Source organism: Parasteatoda tepidariorum, chromosome 7 (genome assembly GCF_982258835.1).
Source record: "Parasteatoda tepidariorum strain Cologne lab strain chromosome 7, Ptep-v5.0, whole genome shotgun sequence".
NCBI classification, from domain to species: Eukaryota; Metazoa; Arthropoda; class Arachnida; order Araneae; family Theridiidae; genus Parasteatoda; species Parasteatoda tepidariorum.
This window is the reverse complement of record NC_141761.1, coordinates 14,037,417-14,053,684: the sequence shown is the minus strand read 5'-3', so window position 1 is coordinate 14,053,684 and position 16,268 is coordinate 14,037,417. Positions and strand designations below refer to the sequence as shown.

General features: G+C 31.7%; 2 protein-coding genes across 2 annotated transcripts in view; one reads left to right on the top strand and one right to left on the bottom strand.

Annotated features, from left to right (window-relative positions):
* Window positions 1-1,028: 1,028 nt before the first annotated feature.
* On the top strand, window positions 1,029-3,009 carry LOC147806875 (uncharacterized). Its single transcript, XM_087168621.1, has 2 exons — window positions 1,029-2,811; window positions 2,927-3,009. Exons 1-2 carry the CDS (start codon window positions 1,029-1,031, stop codon window positions 3,007-3,009), a joined length of 1,866 nt encoding a protein of 621 aa, XP_087024747.1.
* Window positions 3,010-4,914: 1,905 nt separating this feature from the next.
* Window positions 4,915-16,268, bottom strand: part of LOC147806874 (uncharacterized) — a 28,042-nt gene continuing 16,688 nt past the window's right edge. Inside the window, exons 2-5 of the mRNA XM_087168620.1 lie at window positions 13,004-13,075; window positions 9,948-10,225; window positions 6,369-9,300; window positions 4,915-5,713 (exon numbers count right to left, since the gene is read on the bottom strand). Coding sequence (XP_087024746.1) covers window positions 4,915-5,713; window positions 6,369-9,300; window positions 9,948-10,225; window positions 13,004-13,075 — 4,081 coding nt within the window. The remainder of the gene's footprint in view (window positions 5,714-6,368; window positions 9,301-9,947; window positions 10,226-13,003; window positions 13,076-16,268) is intronic.

Sequence of the window (16,268 nt, the reverse complement as noted above, 5' to 3'; positions counted from 1 at the left end):
TAGCCAAAGTAAAATATCTCAATACAATAGTGTGAGGAGCAATTAAAAAAAATTACAACAAATAATATAGAACACATTAAGTAAAAATATAATGTAAAGACAGAAATTAAAATAAAAAAAGAGAATAAAACATAAAATGAAATCTATAAAACGAGTAACGAATGAACTTACATAAACGGGTAATTTTTCAAGATAATTTTTTAGTGATAATCCAAGAAAAACCTTCTTTAATAATATTGTCAATAATTTTATTTAAGTATTTAAAGAAAATTGTGCCAGGTTTAGTTAGGTAATTATGTTCATCTATAGGGGTAATTACAAATTTTTTCTGTAGTTGCTTAATTGATTGAACAATTTTAGAAAAATTTGTTGAATTGTTATTTAAATTATCCTTATTATTGAAAACAAAGTTTTTAAAGTAATAATAAACACCCTATTTCCATTCTGTTAACAAATCTAAAGATTAAGAGAATCTATTCTTTAAACTTTAACCAAAAACTATTTAACCGTATCTTTAAACAAAAACTATTGAGATCATTAAGAAAGTATTTTGGAATTTTATTAACTGATGTATGGTAAATGGTCTAAATTTTGTGCCTTTTATCATTAAATTCCTAAGTTCTAAATTTTCTATAATATTTAAATTACCAGTAATAATATGTTTATGATGTATATCAACAAAATTAAAATATTTCTCTTTTTCACAGTGACTTTCATAATCGAATATATTTATCTTCCCTAAATATTTGCTTATATCATTATAATTAACTATAATTCTATCAAGAGATTTATTATATTTAAAGCTTTAAACTATGTTAAAATTAACTATTAACTAGCTTCGGCTATCTTCGGGTAGCTACTAGCTTCGGGTAGCTACTAGCTTCGGGTAGCTTCGGCTATTCCGTGCGCCAGTCCCAAGCCTGGATAAAGGAGGAGGGTTGGGCGTAGGGCTAGTCCCTCTACCCCGTAAAACATCCCTGACTACAGAAACCAAAAGCATATCGGGCCAAATTCTCTTGGCGGAAGCAATGACTTGTGAAATTCCAAATGACAGTTATCTAACCTGGAATGAGGAAATCACGCCTATGAAGTGTCGAAGGGAAAGCCATTTGGAGCCTTCGATGCGGAAGAAGTCATTGATGAAACCTAAACACAAGTTACGAATTGGCGCTTGGAATGTAAGAACTATGTACCAATGTGGAAAAAGTAGACAGGTATCAATGGAAATGGATAGATACCAATTGGATATCTTGGGAATATCAGAACTTAGATGGACAGGTTTTGGCAAGATTAAAACTGGAAGTGAACAAATCATTTTGTACTCGGGAGCTGAAGAAAAGCACGAAAGAGGCGTGGCGCTAATCATTAATAAAGAAACAGCGAAGAGTCTTTTGGAATGGGAACCAATCAGTGAAAGAATTTTAAGAGCACGATTTTATTCAAAATATATTAAACTATCAATTATTCAAGTGTATGCACCAACGAATGATGCTGATGAGGAGGAAAAGGAGACATTTTATGATCAACTACAATGTGTTTTAAATCGAGTTCCAAAACATGACATGATAATTCTTATGGGAGACCTTAATGCTAAGGTTGGAAAACGGATTAGTGATGATGAAACCTCCATGGGAAACGAATCACCGGGTGAGAGGAACGAAAATGGAGAACTGTTTGTTTCCCTGTGCGAACTAAATAGTTTAAACATAGGTGGGAGTAGATTCAAGCATAGAGAGATACATAAATGTACATGGACCTCACCAGACGGAAGAACAAAGAATCAAATTGATCATATTGCAATTAATAACAAGTTCAGGAGCTCACTAAGAGACGTAAGAGCGATGAGAGGTGCCGACGTTGGATCAGATCACTACTTGATTCTTGCAATATTAAAACTGAAATTAAGAAAATCACCAAAGAAGACGGGACATAAAAGAATAAGCTATGACATTGCTAAGTTAAAAGCCAAAGAGTGCAGACAAGAATTTTCAATCGAGTTGAAAAACAGATTTGAGCTGTTAAAGGAAGAAGAAAATCATGGCAACACTAAGCAATCAGAAAATGAGGTGAAAGGAAAAGTTGAAGAGACTTGGGAACATATCAAAAACATTTATTGCGACGTAGCAGAAAAAGTGTTGGGTAAAAAGAAAGGAAAGAAAAGCAAAGAATGGATTACGGGTGAAACATTAATACTAATTGAAAGCAGAAGGAAAAAGAACATACAGATGGAAACTACAAAGTCTGAAAGATTATTTAATCGGTATAGACAGCAGTATAGTCAAATTGATAGAGAAGTAAAAAAGTCAGCCAGAAAAGACAAAAGGAAATATTTCACAGACCTTGCCAATGAGGCTCAAGATGCAGCGCAAAAAGGACAAATAAGTACTTTCTATCAGAAAGTGAAACAAATAAAAGGAAATAAACGAAATTCGCAATGTGCAGTACGAGACAAAAACAATAAGTTACTTACTACGGATAAGAGGATCGAAGAAAGATGGAGAGAATATTTTGAAGATACGCTTAACGCACACCATGTTGAAAATTCTGAGCAACTCCCAAATATTACATTAAATGTAGCATCTACTGTAGATTTTTCTTTGGAAGATATCTCGCTGGATGAGGTACAGAGTGCCCTGAGGGCCACAAAACCAAAGAAGGCTGCAGGGAGAGACGGAATCGTGGCAGAGATGCTTAAGGCAGATTTTGAAACCGCTACAAGACAGTTGCAAAAGCTCTTCAATGAAATCTGGAGAAATGAAAGAATACCAGAACAATGGAAAGAAGCAGTAATAGTGAAAATTCCCAAGAAAGGCGATTTAACAAAATGCGAAAATTGGAGGGGCATTAGCCTACTTTCCATACCGGGAAAAATATTTGGAAGAATAGTTTTGAATAGACTAAAACATGAAATTTATGGAATTTTAAGAGAAGAACAGGCAGGTTTCTGCAGTGGAAGTGGAACAATGCAGCAAATCTTCACACTTAGAAATATCATTGAGCAAAGCTTAGAATTTAACACCTCTTTATATTTAAACTTTATTGATTTCAGTAAAGCCTTTGATTCAGTTAAGAGAGAGAAATTATGGGAAATTTTATCACTTTATAATATACCAGAAAAATATATTAACATAATCAAAGATATGTATGATAACAGCAAAGCATGTATAGAAGTTAATGGAGAATTAACTGAATTCTTTTTAGTAAAAACTGGCGTGAGACAGGGATGTGTTTTATCGGGATTTTTATTTATACTGGTGATAGACTGGATTATGCGAAACAGCTTGAAAGATGAAAAAAGAGGAATAAGGTGGAATTTCACAACTACTTTAGAAGACCTTGATTTTGCTGATGACATCGTACTTATTTCATCCAAATGTACAGACCTTCAACTTAAAACAGACAAATTCAACAAATATTCAAATAGTGTAGGTTTATTCATGAACAAGAAGAAAACTAAAGTAATGAGAATAAATCAAAAGAAAAATGACAAAATTAAAATCGAAAATCACGAAATAGATGACATAGAGTCATTTAGCTATTTAGGTTCTATTGTAGATAAAAAAGGTGGAAGTAGCGAAGATATTAGACAGAGAATAATCAAAGCAAGAACATGTTTTAAGGGATTACATAAATTTTGGAGAGAGTCAAATATTGAAATAAAGACAAAAATAGTTGTTTACAAAGCTATTGTTAGAGCAGTACTATTATATGGCGCAGAAACCTGGAAACAGACTAAGATCGAAATACAAAAATTAGAAACCTTTCAAAACAAATGTTTAAGATTTATTTTTAAAATTTTCTGGCCTTACAAAGTATCAAACCAAAATCTATTAAAGAAAGCTAAAATAAAAACAATCGAAGATGAAATTAAAAAACGAAGATGGAGCTGGCTCGGACATATCCTTAGAATGCCCAAAGAAAAAATTTCATCTGTTGCGCTTACATGGGCCCCTGATGGTAAGAGAACAAGAGGAAGACCCAGACTTACCATCCAGCGCATGTTTTTGGGCGAATTAAAAGAATGTGGAATATCTGGCTGGGAGGAAGCAAGATCTATTGCTAAAGACAGGAGGCGTTGGAGGGATATGCTGGAGGCCTTAAGTGCCCAAGGCACGTAGAGGATAAGTAAGTAAGTATGGTAAATGGTCTAAATTTTGTGCCTTTTATCATTAAATTCCTAAGTTCTAAATTTTCTATAATATTTAAATTACCAGTAATAATATGTTTATGATGTATATCAACAAAATTAAAATATTTCTCTTTTTCACAGTGACTTTCATAATCGAATATATTTATCTTCCCTAAATATTTGCTTATATCATTATAATTAACTATAATTCTATCAAGAGATTTATTATATTTAAAGCTTTAAACTATGTTAAAATTAACTATTAACTATGTTAATGGATACAAATTTTTAAAATTTTCAAAAATATTATGAAATTTGATCTTATTGAAAATAGGGCTTTGAAAATTAAAAATGAAATATAAATTATCTAAATTTTTCTTTTTTTAGGGGGGGGGGGGATTTTATTCATTTTAGCTTTCACAAGATCGAAACAAAGAATTTTGAATTAATAAAAGAAAAGCTAATAATAAGATATTGAAGCTTACATACATTATTACTCTTTGATGAGACGAGACAAGATACAGCACGCGCTTCTAAATCTAACTTTAATCCTCTTTATTTACACACACACTGAACAACAAAATTAATAGAAAGAATAAAACATGAATAATAGCGCCCTCTAGTGATGAGGCAAATTGAATTTAAGGCCGAACATGCCGCCCACCTTGAAATACTATTTCAAAATTCTTAAATGTGATACAAATGCAATAAGACATTAAATGAATTGTTTACATGAATACACTTACATAAAGACAGTACAAATTACAAATAGTATAAATTTCTGCTTATTTTGGTAAGAGACACAATTTTGTTACATTTCTTTTAAATATGCCATCTGATGTTCTAACAGTTACAACTCTAACATGGTTGTCAATACCGGGGTGTAATTGAACTACTCTGCACATTTTCCACTTGGTAGGTGGCAAATTATCATCTTTTAACAAACACAAATCATTAATTTCGATGTTTTTAGTTGGCATAAGCCATTTTGGTCGTTGTTGCAGTCTACACAAATATTCCTTGTGCCAACGTTTCCAAAACTGCTGTACCATTTTTTGGATTATTTGCCATCTTGTTAGATAAGAAATGTTAGATTCGGTGTAATTTGGTTCGGGAATGCTTGTTAATGGTCTTCCGATTATAAAATGACCTGGTGTTAAGGCCGATAGGTCGTTAGGGTCACAAGATAAGGCAGTTAAAGGTCGAGAATTGAGACAAGCTTCGATCTGGGCTAAGAGGGTCTCAAATTCTTCGTGTGTTAATTTTATATCACCCACAACCCGTTTTAAATGATATTTCGTGGATTTAATGCCCGCTTCCCATAGGCCTCCCATGTGAGGAGCGCCGGGCACGTTTAGATGCCAACGTATACCCATATCAGACAAAAATTTGTCAACATTTTGATTATAACCCTTTGAATTTGCTAGTCTTTCATATTCCATTAGTTTACGCTTAGCTCCAATAAAATTGGACCCGCAGTCACTGTATATGTCGCTACACTTACCCCTACGTGAAATAAATCGCTTTAGGGCTGCAATGAAGGCATCTGCAGAAAGATCAGTGACCAACTCTAAATGGATAGCTCTAGTTGTAAAGCAAATAAAAAGAGCTATATATGCCTTGAATCAGTGTTTTCATCATAGAAAAAAAATGGGTGAGAATTTCTCACCCTTTCTCAAAAGCAGGGTGAGATTTCAAAAAGTTAAGTGAGATTTCTAAAAACTAAAAAAACACAAAAACTCTTTAAAAAAATTATTTTTTTAATTATAATAAATTTTTAACGTCTTCTATTTTTTAAAGCATTGAATATTTTTGGTGCATCATCATAGAAGATTTTGCCTTTACAAGGTATTTGTCCATCTTACATAAGTGCATAAAAAATTTTAACGTCTTACATGAAGAAACCTTACCTACGTTGAACATGTGATTGTAGAGAAATGTGCTCTGAAAGGGGTTCCGTGGTTGTGTTCTGTTGTTCGAAAAGGTTCTAAACAATGCTGGTAAATAGGGAAGCTAGATAATGGGGCAGATGATGAAAATAATGAAAGATCTAGGAAGAAAAGTGAAACGGATTTTTTTCTAAATGGCGTAATTCGAAGCTTTTTCCAAAATGCAAGAAATTCGCGAATTTTGAAATTGATTTATAGAATGCGCGAATTTCTCGCGGTAAAAAATTTTTAATGCGAGAAAAGAAAAAAATATGCGAGATTCTCGCGTTCTCGCGCTGTAGTGAAAACACTGCTTGAATGTTTTAGAGCCCCGTCCTTTAGCTGCTTTAATTTGGAACGGGCCTGCATAATCAACTCCACATCGTATAAATGTAGGAGCTGGTGAAATTCGACTGGATGGCAAATCACTCATCATTTGGTTAGTGACAGATGCTCTAATTCTACAACATTTAACACATTTTCTAATTAAATTTCTGATAATGTCTCTAGCACCCATGATCCAAAAAGTTTCCTGAATAGATGATAGTACAAGTTGAGCACTAGCATGTAATAAATTTTGATGATAATGTCTAATAATGAGATCAGTTAAGGCATGCCTTTTTGGCAGTAAGATGGGATGTTTTTGGTCGTATCCGATATTTGCATGTTGCAAGCGACCTCCCACCCTAAGTATACCTGAATGATCCAAAAAGGGATTGAGAGATAAAATTTTGCTTTTGCAAGATAAGGGTTGATTTTTTTGAAGAGCATTGATCTCATTATTAAACTCAACAGATTGAACTAATTTAATCAATACATTCATAGCATTATTAAGTTCATCAGTTTTTACAAAACCAGTTACCTTACTTTTGGAGTTTCTGCAATTGTGAATGAATCTTAAGCAATATGCTGTTACACGTTTAAGTTTAGAGAAAAAGGAGAATTTGTTTATCAATTCATCTGCTTCAGGTGAATCTCTGATTGTAGCAATTGACTGCACAGTACACACTCTTTCTTCAGGCACAGGCTCACACATTTGAGATATGAGCATATTTGTTTGGAAAGAAATCGGTTGATACAGAAATGTTGGACCACTAAACCACTGAGATGTTAATAATGTTGATGATGACACACCACGGGTTGCGATATCTGCTGGATTTGTATCACCACTAATGTGATGCCACTGATTTGGGGAAGATAAGCTTTGAATTTTTGCTACTCTGTTGGCAACAAAGGTTTTCCATCGGCTGGATGGCGATCCCAACCAAGAAAGAACGATAGTTGAATCTGTGTAGAAGTGAGATTGGGATATTGGAATATTTAATGCACTGCACGTAAATTTCATCAGCTTGGCTAGAAGAAAAGCTCCACATAGTTCTAGTCTTGGAAGAGATTCATTCTTTAGTGGTGCAACTCTTGTTTTGGATACAACAAGTTGAACACTGATTTGTTCATCATCTAGCACTGAGCGACAGTATATGACAGCCGCGTAAGCCTTTTCTGAAGCGTCGCTGAAACCAAATAATTGAAATTGCTTGTTAGGTGACAAGAGTCTTGGTATTTTGATGTCTTTTACGAGCATCATATCTTCTGCAAGCTTTGTCCACTCTTGTGAGATATTTGGAGAGATCGTGTCATCCCACTGCAATTTATGCTTCCACAGTTCTTGCATAATTAGCTTGCATTTAATTGTAATAGGTGCCAACCAACCTAGAGGGTCGAATGTTCTGGCAATAGTGGAAAGAAGTAGGCGTTTTGTCAAGGTACCTTCAAAGGATGTTGGAGTAACCTTAAAAAGGAACACATCGTCTGCTGGGTTCCAAAGAACACCTAAGGTCTTTATGATATTTTCACTGTCTAGATCAAGGGATGTATTTTTCAAGCACAAGTCTGCATCAATTGTATTCAAAAATTCATTGCTGTTTGATGACCATTTCCTCAGACTGAAACCAGCGCTTGATAACATTTGCATTAATTGTGTTTGTAATTCATGAGCTTCCCTGAGTGTCTCAGCTCCAGACATTAAATCGTCAACGTAGAAGTCTTTCATGACTGCATTGGAGGCCAAAGGAAAATTATCTGCTACTTCTGCTGCTAGTTGTTGAAGACATTTTGTAGCAAGATAAGGTGCGGAAGCTGTGCCGTACGCGATTCTAGTGAGTCGATAATCTTGAATAGGCTCAAAGGGTGAGTTACGCCATACGATTCTTTGAAAGTCAGAGTCCTTCAAAATAACCTGTCTGTACATTTTCTCAATGTCTGCTGTTAGAGCAATTTTATGTGTTCTAAATCTTATGAGCAATGTTGTTAAGTCATCGTGCAACTGCGGTCCTACCATCAATTTGTCATTAAGTGAAACACCAATTGAAGATTTTGCAGAACCATCGAAGACAACACGGAATTTATCCCCGATTTTGTTTGGAACTGGATGATGAGGGAGATAAAAACTAGATGTGGCTGGAACGTCAATGTCCGTTTCTGGTATTAATTCCATGTGCCCGAGATCTAAATAATCTTGCATGAATTTATGATACTGCATAGAAAGTGACTGATTTTTGACAAACCTACGTTCAATTTGTTGCAAACGATGAATAGCAAAATTTCTAGATGAACCAAGTTCTTCAGATGACTCACGAAAAGGAAAATTGACAGCAAATCTGCCAGTAGAGTCTCGAGAAAATGTTTCTTTAAAATGATTTTCGCATGCAATTTCTTCCTCTGAATAGGACTTTGCTTCTGTAATTTCTTCTAGCTTCCAGAATTTATCTAGCTGATACTCGACTGAGTTGAAACTAGCGTGGTTTGATACAATTGTATTAGTTATAGTCTTTGTTTTGCCTAGGATAATCCACCCAAAAATAGATTCTAGAGCGGTTAAAGAATGTTCAGGAACCGAAAAATGTCCATTTAGCATGATTTCTCCAAATACATCTGCTCCCAAGAGGATGTCTATTGGACCTGGTTGAATGCAATTTTTATCTGCTAGTGGGAGATGTTTAAAAGAAGTTAAAGCTGTCGCATCCACTCGAAATTGAGGAAGGTCACAAGTAATTTTGGGAATGATTAATGCCTCAACAGAAATACACGCGTTTTTATAAAATTGTGATGAAATTTCTAACTGAACGGAACTTGCAACCTTACCAATTTTTTGGGAACTCAAACCATCTACGTTAACATGTGTTTTAGAACGCTTTGATTGTAATAAATTTACGCAATTTTCTCTAATAAATGTGCCTTGACTAGCTGAATCAATTAAAACTCTGCATTTATTTAGCGCACCATTAATGTCTTTAACGTAAACAATCGCAGTAGGCAATAATACGCCACTAGATACAACTGTACTATTGCTAGTAATGGTGAGTTCATTGCCCTCTGTTTGCGAGTCTGATTTGTTTTCGCTCGTATTTTTTGAACATAATATTGTATTATGTGTTTCGAACAATTTTTGCACATGCTAGCTCTACATTTAGAGAGTGGATGACTTCTATTATCTTTTAAACAATTAGAACATAAACGGTTACTTTTAATTATTGCCCATTTCTCTTTAATCGATAAATTTTTAAAGCTATCGCAATTAAATAGTTTATGATTCTCTCCTTTGCAAAACACGCATAAATTAGAGACGATCGGATGAGAAACTTTATTCTGCCTATAACCGCAAAACGAACTTTGACCTTGTTTTTCTTTCTGGCAATTAGCCAAGGATGCGAGCACATTTGCTCTTTTTAATATAAATTCTTTAAAATATTGAAAAGAAGGTTTAATTTGTTTTGATTCTTCTAACGACCAATTTTTGAGTGTTTCGTGATCTAATTTGTTGCGCAATAGAAATATAATTATTGTATCCCAATGCTCGACAGGTTGTTTGAGAATTTTTAATGTGTCCATACATTGTTGTGTGGTGTCAATAAGTTTTCGCAAACCAGTAGCTGATTCATGCTTTAGATTAGGCTGCGAAACTAATTTGCTTAAAGCTGCATTTGTTATTTCTGATTCATTTTCGTATCTGTCTTTTAGAATTTGCCACGCTGTGTCATAATTATCATTAGAAATTTGTATAGATTGCAACAAACCAAATGCTTCGCCTTTAACTGAAAGTTTAAGATATTGTAATTTCTGACTTTTACTTAAGTTATCGTTGTCTCCAACGCAAGCTAAAAATAGATCTCTAAAGGAAATCCAATCAATGAAATTTGATGTAAAAATTGGCAATTCAACTCGCGGTAATTTTACATTGTTTTGACAGTTTGAAGTATTTAAGGATATGTCATTGTTAGATGCAGTATTGTTAATAGTTGTACTATTATTTTCGTTTAATTTTATCATTTCATCTTTTAAGGTTATTTTTAATTTATCTAGTTTTGAAAAGATATCATGCATTTCCTCTTCATAATTGTTATAATCTGTATCTTGACATGTGCTTAGTATGTCAATATTCAATTTATCGATTTCGATGTTTAATGTGTTTACATTATTTTCATAGACTTCAATTATTGAAGTAGATATTGTTTGATTGTTAAGTAAGTCAATTTGATTAGTTAATCTAGTTAGCTTACCCTTTAGGATCCTTTTTTGCTGTAGTAATTGATCCATTGTGTTTGTGACCTTCTCAATTAACGAGTGCGATGGTTTCGCTTTTGATTTGCTTTTGGGTTTTTTGAATGTTATTCCGTTGATTTAGAAGTTTCGTTGACTGTGTCACTGTCATTCATCTTAAAAATTATATGCTGGGGCTCGGACGGACCATCTCGATGATGAGACGAGACAAGATATAGCACGCTCTTCTAAATCTAACTTTAATCCTCTTTATTTACACACACACTGAACAACAAAATTAATAGAAAGAATAAAACATGAATAATAGCGCCCTCTAGTGATGAGGCAAATTGAATTTAAGGCCGAACACTCTTAACGGAGAAAACAAAATATTAGATTGGTTTAATATTATAATGATTATTAAAAACTTTTTTCCAAATTAGAAACAAAATTTTTATTTAATTTGTCACCATTAAGAGAGTTTCTATTACTTATTGATCCCCATTTACCTCAATTTGTAAGCTTATCTTCAATATGAAAAAGTGAATAAGTTGAGGAGTTATTTAAGTTAATCTGTGTATGTTGGAAAGTATTGTTTAGCCCATACAGGAAAATTGTTTTGTATAAAAGTAAATATTAATTTTCTTTTTGTAGTCGTAAATCTAAATCTTCTACTATATCTAAAACATTAATTTTGACACTGCTAAAATTATGTTCTCTAAAATGATTCAATTCCTGGTTATTGATAATTTTATTACTGTTTATAACAGAACGGTGTTGATTAATTCGAATGTTAAGAGAGTTACTGATTTGTCCAACATATTTCATATTATAAAAACCATAGGTTAACATATAAATAACAGTTTTAGTTTCACAAAACGATTTGGAGCCATCGTTATTAAGAATTGTATGTTTGTGGTCAATATTAGGACAAGTTTTGCATCTTTTATCACCATACTCTTTATAAGACGGTAAAATTTCGGGTATTGAATGTAATTCAAAAAATCTTTTGCTTCCGCTTTCAGAGTAGCAGGATGTCGATCCAAAGGTCCCCTCTGAATTAGGCTCTTCGTAATGTGTACAACATGAAGAATAATTTAAATATCAAACATATTTTTTTTTAAATATTGAACATACTTTTTACCAGGCGCTAAATTGTTATAACTGTTAAAATCCATTAAAACAGGCTCATAGAGCAAAGTCCTAAGCACACGCAATGTCCCAACCACACGAAATTAGAAAAATAATTAATAAACGGAATGAGTAGGAAAACGAAAGTAAGTTAATAGTAGATAATAGAAAGCATTAAAGGTGCATTAAATATGATCACTAAACCATAGCATAATAAAGAAATACAAAAAGGACAACAGCAAAAAAAACTTATTAAAAAATAAAACTTATTGTTTTACTTAATTTTCTTCATACATATACAGTGGAAAGTCGCGTATCCGGAATCGGCGGGACTTTCCGAAGTCCGTATATTTGATTTTTCTGTATAATTGACCTCCAAGGTAAACAAAGCTTAAAATGATCTGAATCTAAGAAGCAGAAAATAAATAAACATTATTTTTCGGGCAATAATGTTTTAGTATTAGAATGATAGCTAATCAATCATAAACAAAATATTAGAAAAAAAATAATTATTGCTATTCTAAAAATAAATATAGAAAACGAAAAAAATTCCCAGTTATGAAAATATTAATTGCTCTCTCCACCATTTTAAACTAGAACGATTCAAGCAAGAAGGGGAAATTCTCTTCATTCAATAAGGTGGGTAGGTGGAAAAGAAAAATTCATTTCCTCCTTACTTGTCATTCAAGTTGAGGGCGGGGTAGTGACAAATTCTTATTTTCTCTCCCATCATTGGCTATCAATCAAGCATAAAGGCGTGGCATGCTAATTGGGTTCTCTTTATTTTTTCTTGTGTGTCTAAAGGGGATTCCCCCTCCACTTTAACATTCAAAAAGGTTCCAGGAAATGCCTCTTTTACTAGCCAGCTGCATAGAAAGAAGGGGGAGGGAGGGGACTCAGTTGTGCTCTTTTGAAAACAACTTTCCTGCATTCCAGAGGAGGAGCATCATGGTCTTAGTAGATCTTCTGTTGATTTATGGGTTCAATGCATAGATCTCTAAAAGCTGAGAAGGGGAAAAACCTGTCAAAAGACTTCGTTTTTTTTTTTTATAAGGAGAGGGGAAGATGAAGAAATGTTTGTTTATTTTTGATTGTTAAAAAGTGTCCGGGAAATCAACCCTTCCGGAAAAGGGACGTCCGGATATGGGACGTTACACTGTATATATATATATATATACATATATATATACACACACACACATGCAGAGCATTAAAGTAATAACAACAAAATCTACATGCCCGTATCAGGTTTGATCGTGTGTCAGTGCCATTTTAATACAGATCAACAACATCAGTAGGGAAAACAGCATGGTGCCAATATACGAAGCTGCAGTCAGAAGCATCCTTCAACCTAAAATAAAATAAACGAAATTTAGTATAAATATTTTTAATTAGCAAAAATAAGTTTTTAAAAGCTGACAAAAAATAACTTGGAAAGCATAAGCTACAAAAAATTACTTATTACTTTATAAAAGCGAGAAGAGTTTTAAAATTTATTAATTTTTTTTAATAAAACTGATGAGCGCAAGATACATGGTAGCTAAGATCTTCAATTAAGTTCTTTATAAAATCTAACAAAATCAAGAAAAAAGTAACTAATAATTTTAAATATAATTTACTCTTAAAAGATAAGATTTGCAAGTAGTTAAAAAATAAAGAGATACTTTTTCCAAATGCATAAAAAAACCTGGATATACATAGCGTAATTTTGCAGAGATACACCATGGCATTTATGATTTATAAACATCAAACTTTGGTATGCACTGCGTACCCAATGAGGCAGCCTATGCAGTATTTGTTTTTGGAATAATAATACTTGAGCTAAAAAATTCTATTTTGTTCAATTGATTCTCCAAAATTTCATTATTATTCTTAATCTTTTTATGCTTTGCAGCAATCTATTTTTATAATTGATGATCAATAATGATTTAAAGAATTAATGCAGGTGAAAAACAGTTTGCAAGAATGTAACAATAATGCAACATACGTTCCACCCTTCAACCAAAGAAGCCATTAATGAATTCACCTCCCTCAATCACGCCGCTAATAGTCTCTTACAAAGATCGACAGAAGTATGATCCCTTCTTTTCTGCTGCAGGCGTGAAGAAAAAATTTAAAATATGCAAGTCATTCTCTAAATCGAATGAGTGAAATGGTAAAATGATCTATCTTAAAGGCCAAGTTTATCCCCACTTTCAGCTGAAGGTCAGCTTTATTATTTTTAATCTCAAAAATATACTATTTCCAAATTTAGAATAAAATGATGCAGCATGATGAGCACGTGGATAAAAGAGGAATGCGCAAACTGCTTTTTATTTTACATCTAATGTTTATTTTAAATAATTTTTATTTTTTTATAACTTGGACATCATAAATTAACTACAAAAGAAATAATGCATTCACGATCATTTCATGTTTTATTTTTGAGCAATCATTTGTTTATTTTTATAACTATTTTTTTTAAAAATTTTTAAAAGTTTTCAGCTGTTTATCATTTGATAGGCTAAAATTTTAGAAATTTAAAATTAGTAAAAAGAAATAGGATGCATTAATGATTGTTTTATAGTACAATTTTGAGTCAAACAAGACTTATTTTACTTTATTCAATAATTATTTATATTTTTTGAATTATTGTAATGATTTTTAACTGGGTTTAATCATTTGATTTAATAATATTTAGGTATACAGAATATACATCACGAACCATAAAATATACAAGGGGTGAATAAATAAATAATGCATTAAATACATGTATATAAAAACATTCCAATCATGTCTAAATGAAATAAAAATTTGAAAATATTGGCCATTTCATCATCTTTAAATGAGCTTAAAATAAATGCATACAAAACAATAAGTATGCAAATGCAAATATACTATGCAAATATTAATGAAATTTAAAATAAGTATTAAATAACTTATTTTACGTTACAATGTGAATTCGGATAGAAAAATATAAATAAAGATACTAACTACCTAACAAGTTTTGGCTCTATAGTTTGACAACTAAAAGTGCAATTTAAATTTGTGTTCCACATATTATTTAAAATTTTTAGGTGAGTTTAATTTCAAGTAAAATGTTAAATTTATTATTCACTTTAGTAATCAATATTTTAATAATGAGAAAAAATTATAATACGTTAACCAATGTACCTTTTATGCTAAAATTAAATTTTTGAAAGTAAAAAATATGGTAGCATACAACTACATTTTTAAAAAATAAAATATAGTGGCACACTATTTTTCACTTTAAAACAAATAGCTTTTAAAAACAGACATTCTATTTTCCAAACCAAAATTTTAAAAAAAGTTAATAAATCTCTATAGAATAATAAAGATATAGAATAGAAAATTGAAAAAATATCAACTGCTATTTATTTTGTCTTAAATATAGATACATATTCTGTTTCAACTTTATTTAGAAATAATCTATTTCGTAAATTACATTGCATAGGAACAGTAATCACTAAAATAAACTTATTTTACCATGAGAATTTTCATGAGAATATCATTCTGAATATTAGTGTACACATTCCCATTAGCACAAAATTTTCATTTTAAAATATAAAAAGATTTCTTTTTTATTTCACATGTTTTGCCAATATAACTTTTGAATTTATAAAGTAGGAAGACAATTAATCAATATATTAACAATATATAACATTACTTATCAAAAGTAATGTAATTTTATTAGCCAGAAAGAGTATATATGCAATAATAAATCAAAACATACTGATGGTAATGCAACATTTGAACTATATTCAAAATACTTTTAGAGGAATGGGTGTCACAAGACATACTTTTTCTTTTTTCTTGTGTGTGTTAACATTGTGTTACATTTTTCAAAAACTATTTATTTCAGAAATGCATGCTCTTTGAAACTTTTGACCCAAATAAAAAACATTTTAATTTTAAAAAAATGCAATTTACTTGACTTGAATGACTCTTAGAGCACCAACTACTAATTTTGTGAAAGATATCAGTGTTTTAATTCAAATAATATGTTAATTAAAGTCATTTGTATATTAAAATCCAGTAACTGAAAAATGCAGTTGTTATGGAATTATTCATCATTTTATGTAATTCAAATAAAATAAAATGGATTATAACATGTTTTACTTTTGACTGAAATGTGAAATAATGCTACTATTTGCACTCCTACAGACATAAGCAACCAGTCTTTGCTCTTTTGCACATTTAAACTCACACTTTATAATCAAATAAAAATAATATAAAACTTAGCAAAAGTTTAATTCATTCTTATGCAAAGCTCTTAGCAATATTTTTTTCATATTTCCAATGGGCATTGTAATATTTAACACTAAACAGGGCATTGTAATATTTAATACTAAATTATTTTTTAAACTTTTTGAATGAGTTTAAAACAATCAATTTCTCTAAGTTCAAAGGGGAAGAGAACTTATTAAGCAAGATGGAACTGGACATTACAAATGTTTTTTTTTATCATTATATTAAATAATTCCACTGCATAAAATGCAATCTAGGAATAATTTCACAGGGTGACCACTCAAATCAGATTTCAA

Bases quoted from the DNA above. Each gene is read 5' to 3' on its own strand.
- LOC147806875 (XM_087168621.1), top strand. From the start codon at position 1,029: ATGACTTGTGAAATTCCAAATGACAGTTATCTAACCTGGAATGAGGAA. The intron at 2,812-2,926 runs GCGATTTAACAA...TGGAATTTTAAG, and splicing joins AGTGAAAATTCCCAAGAAAG to AGAAGAACAGGCAGGTTTCT.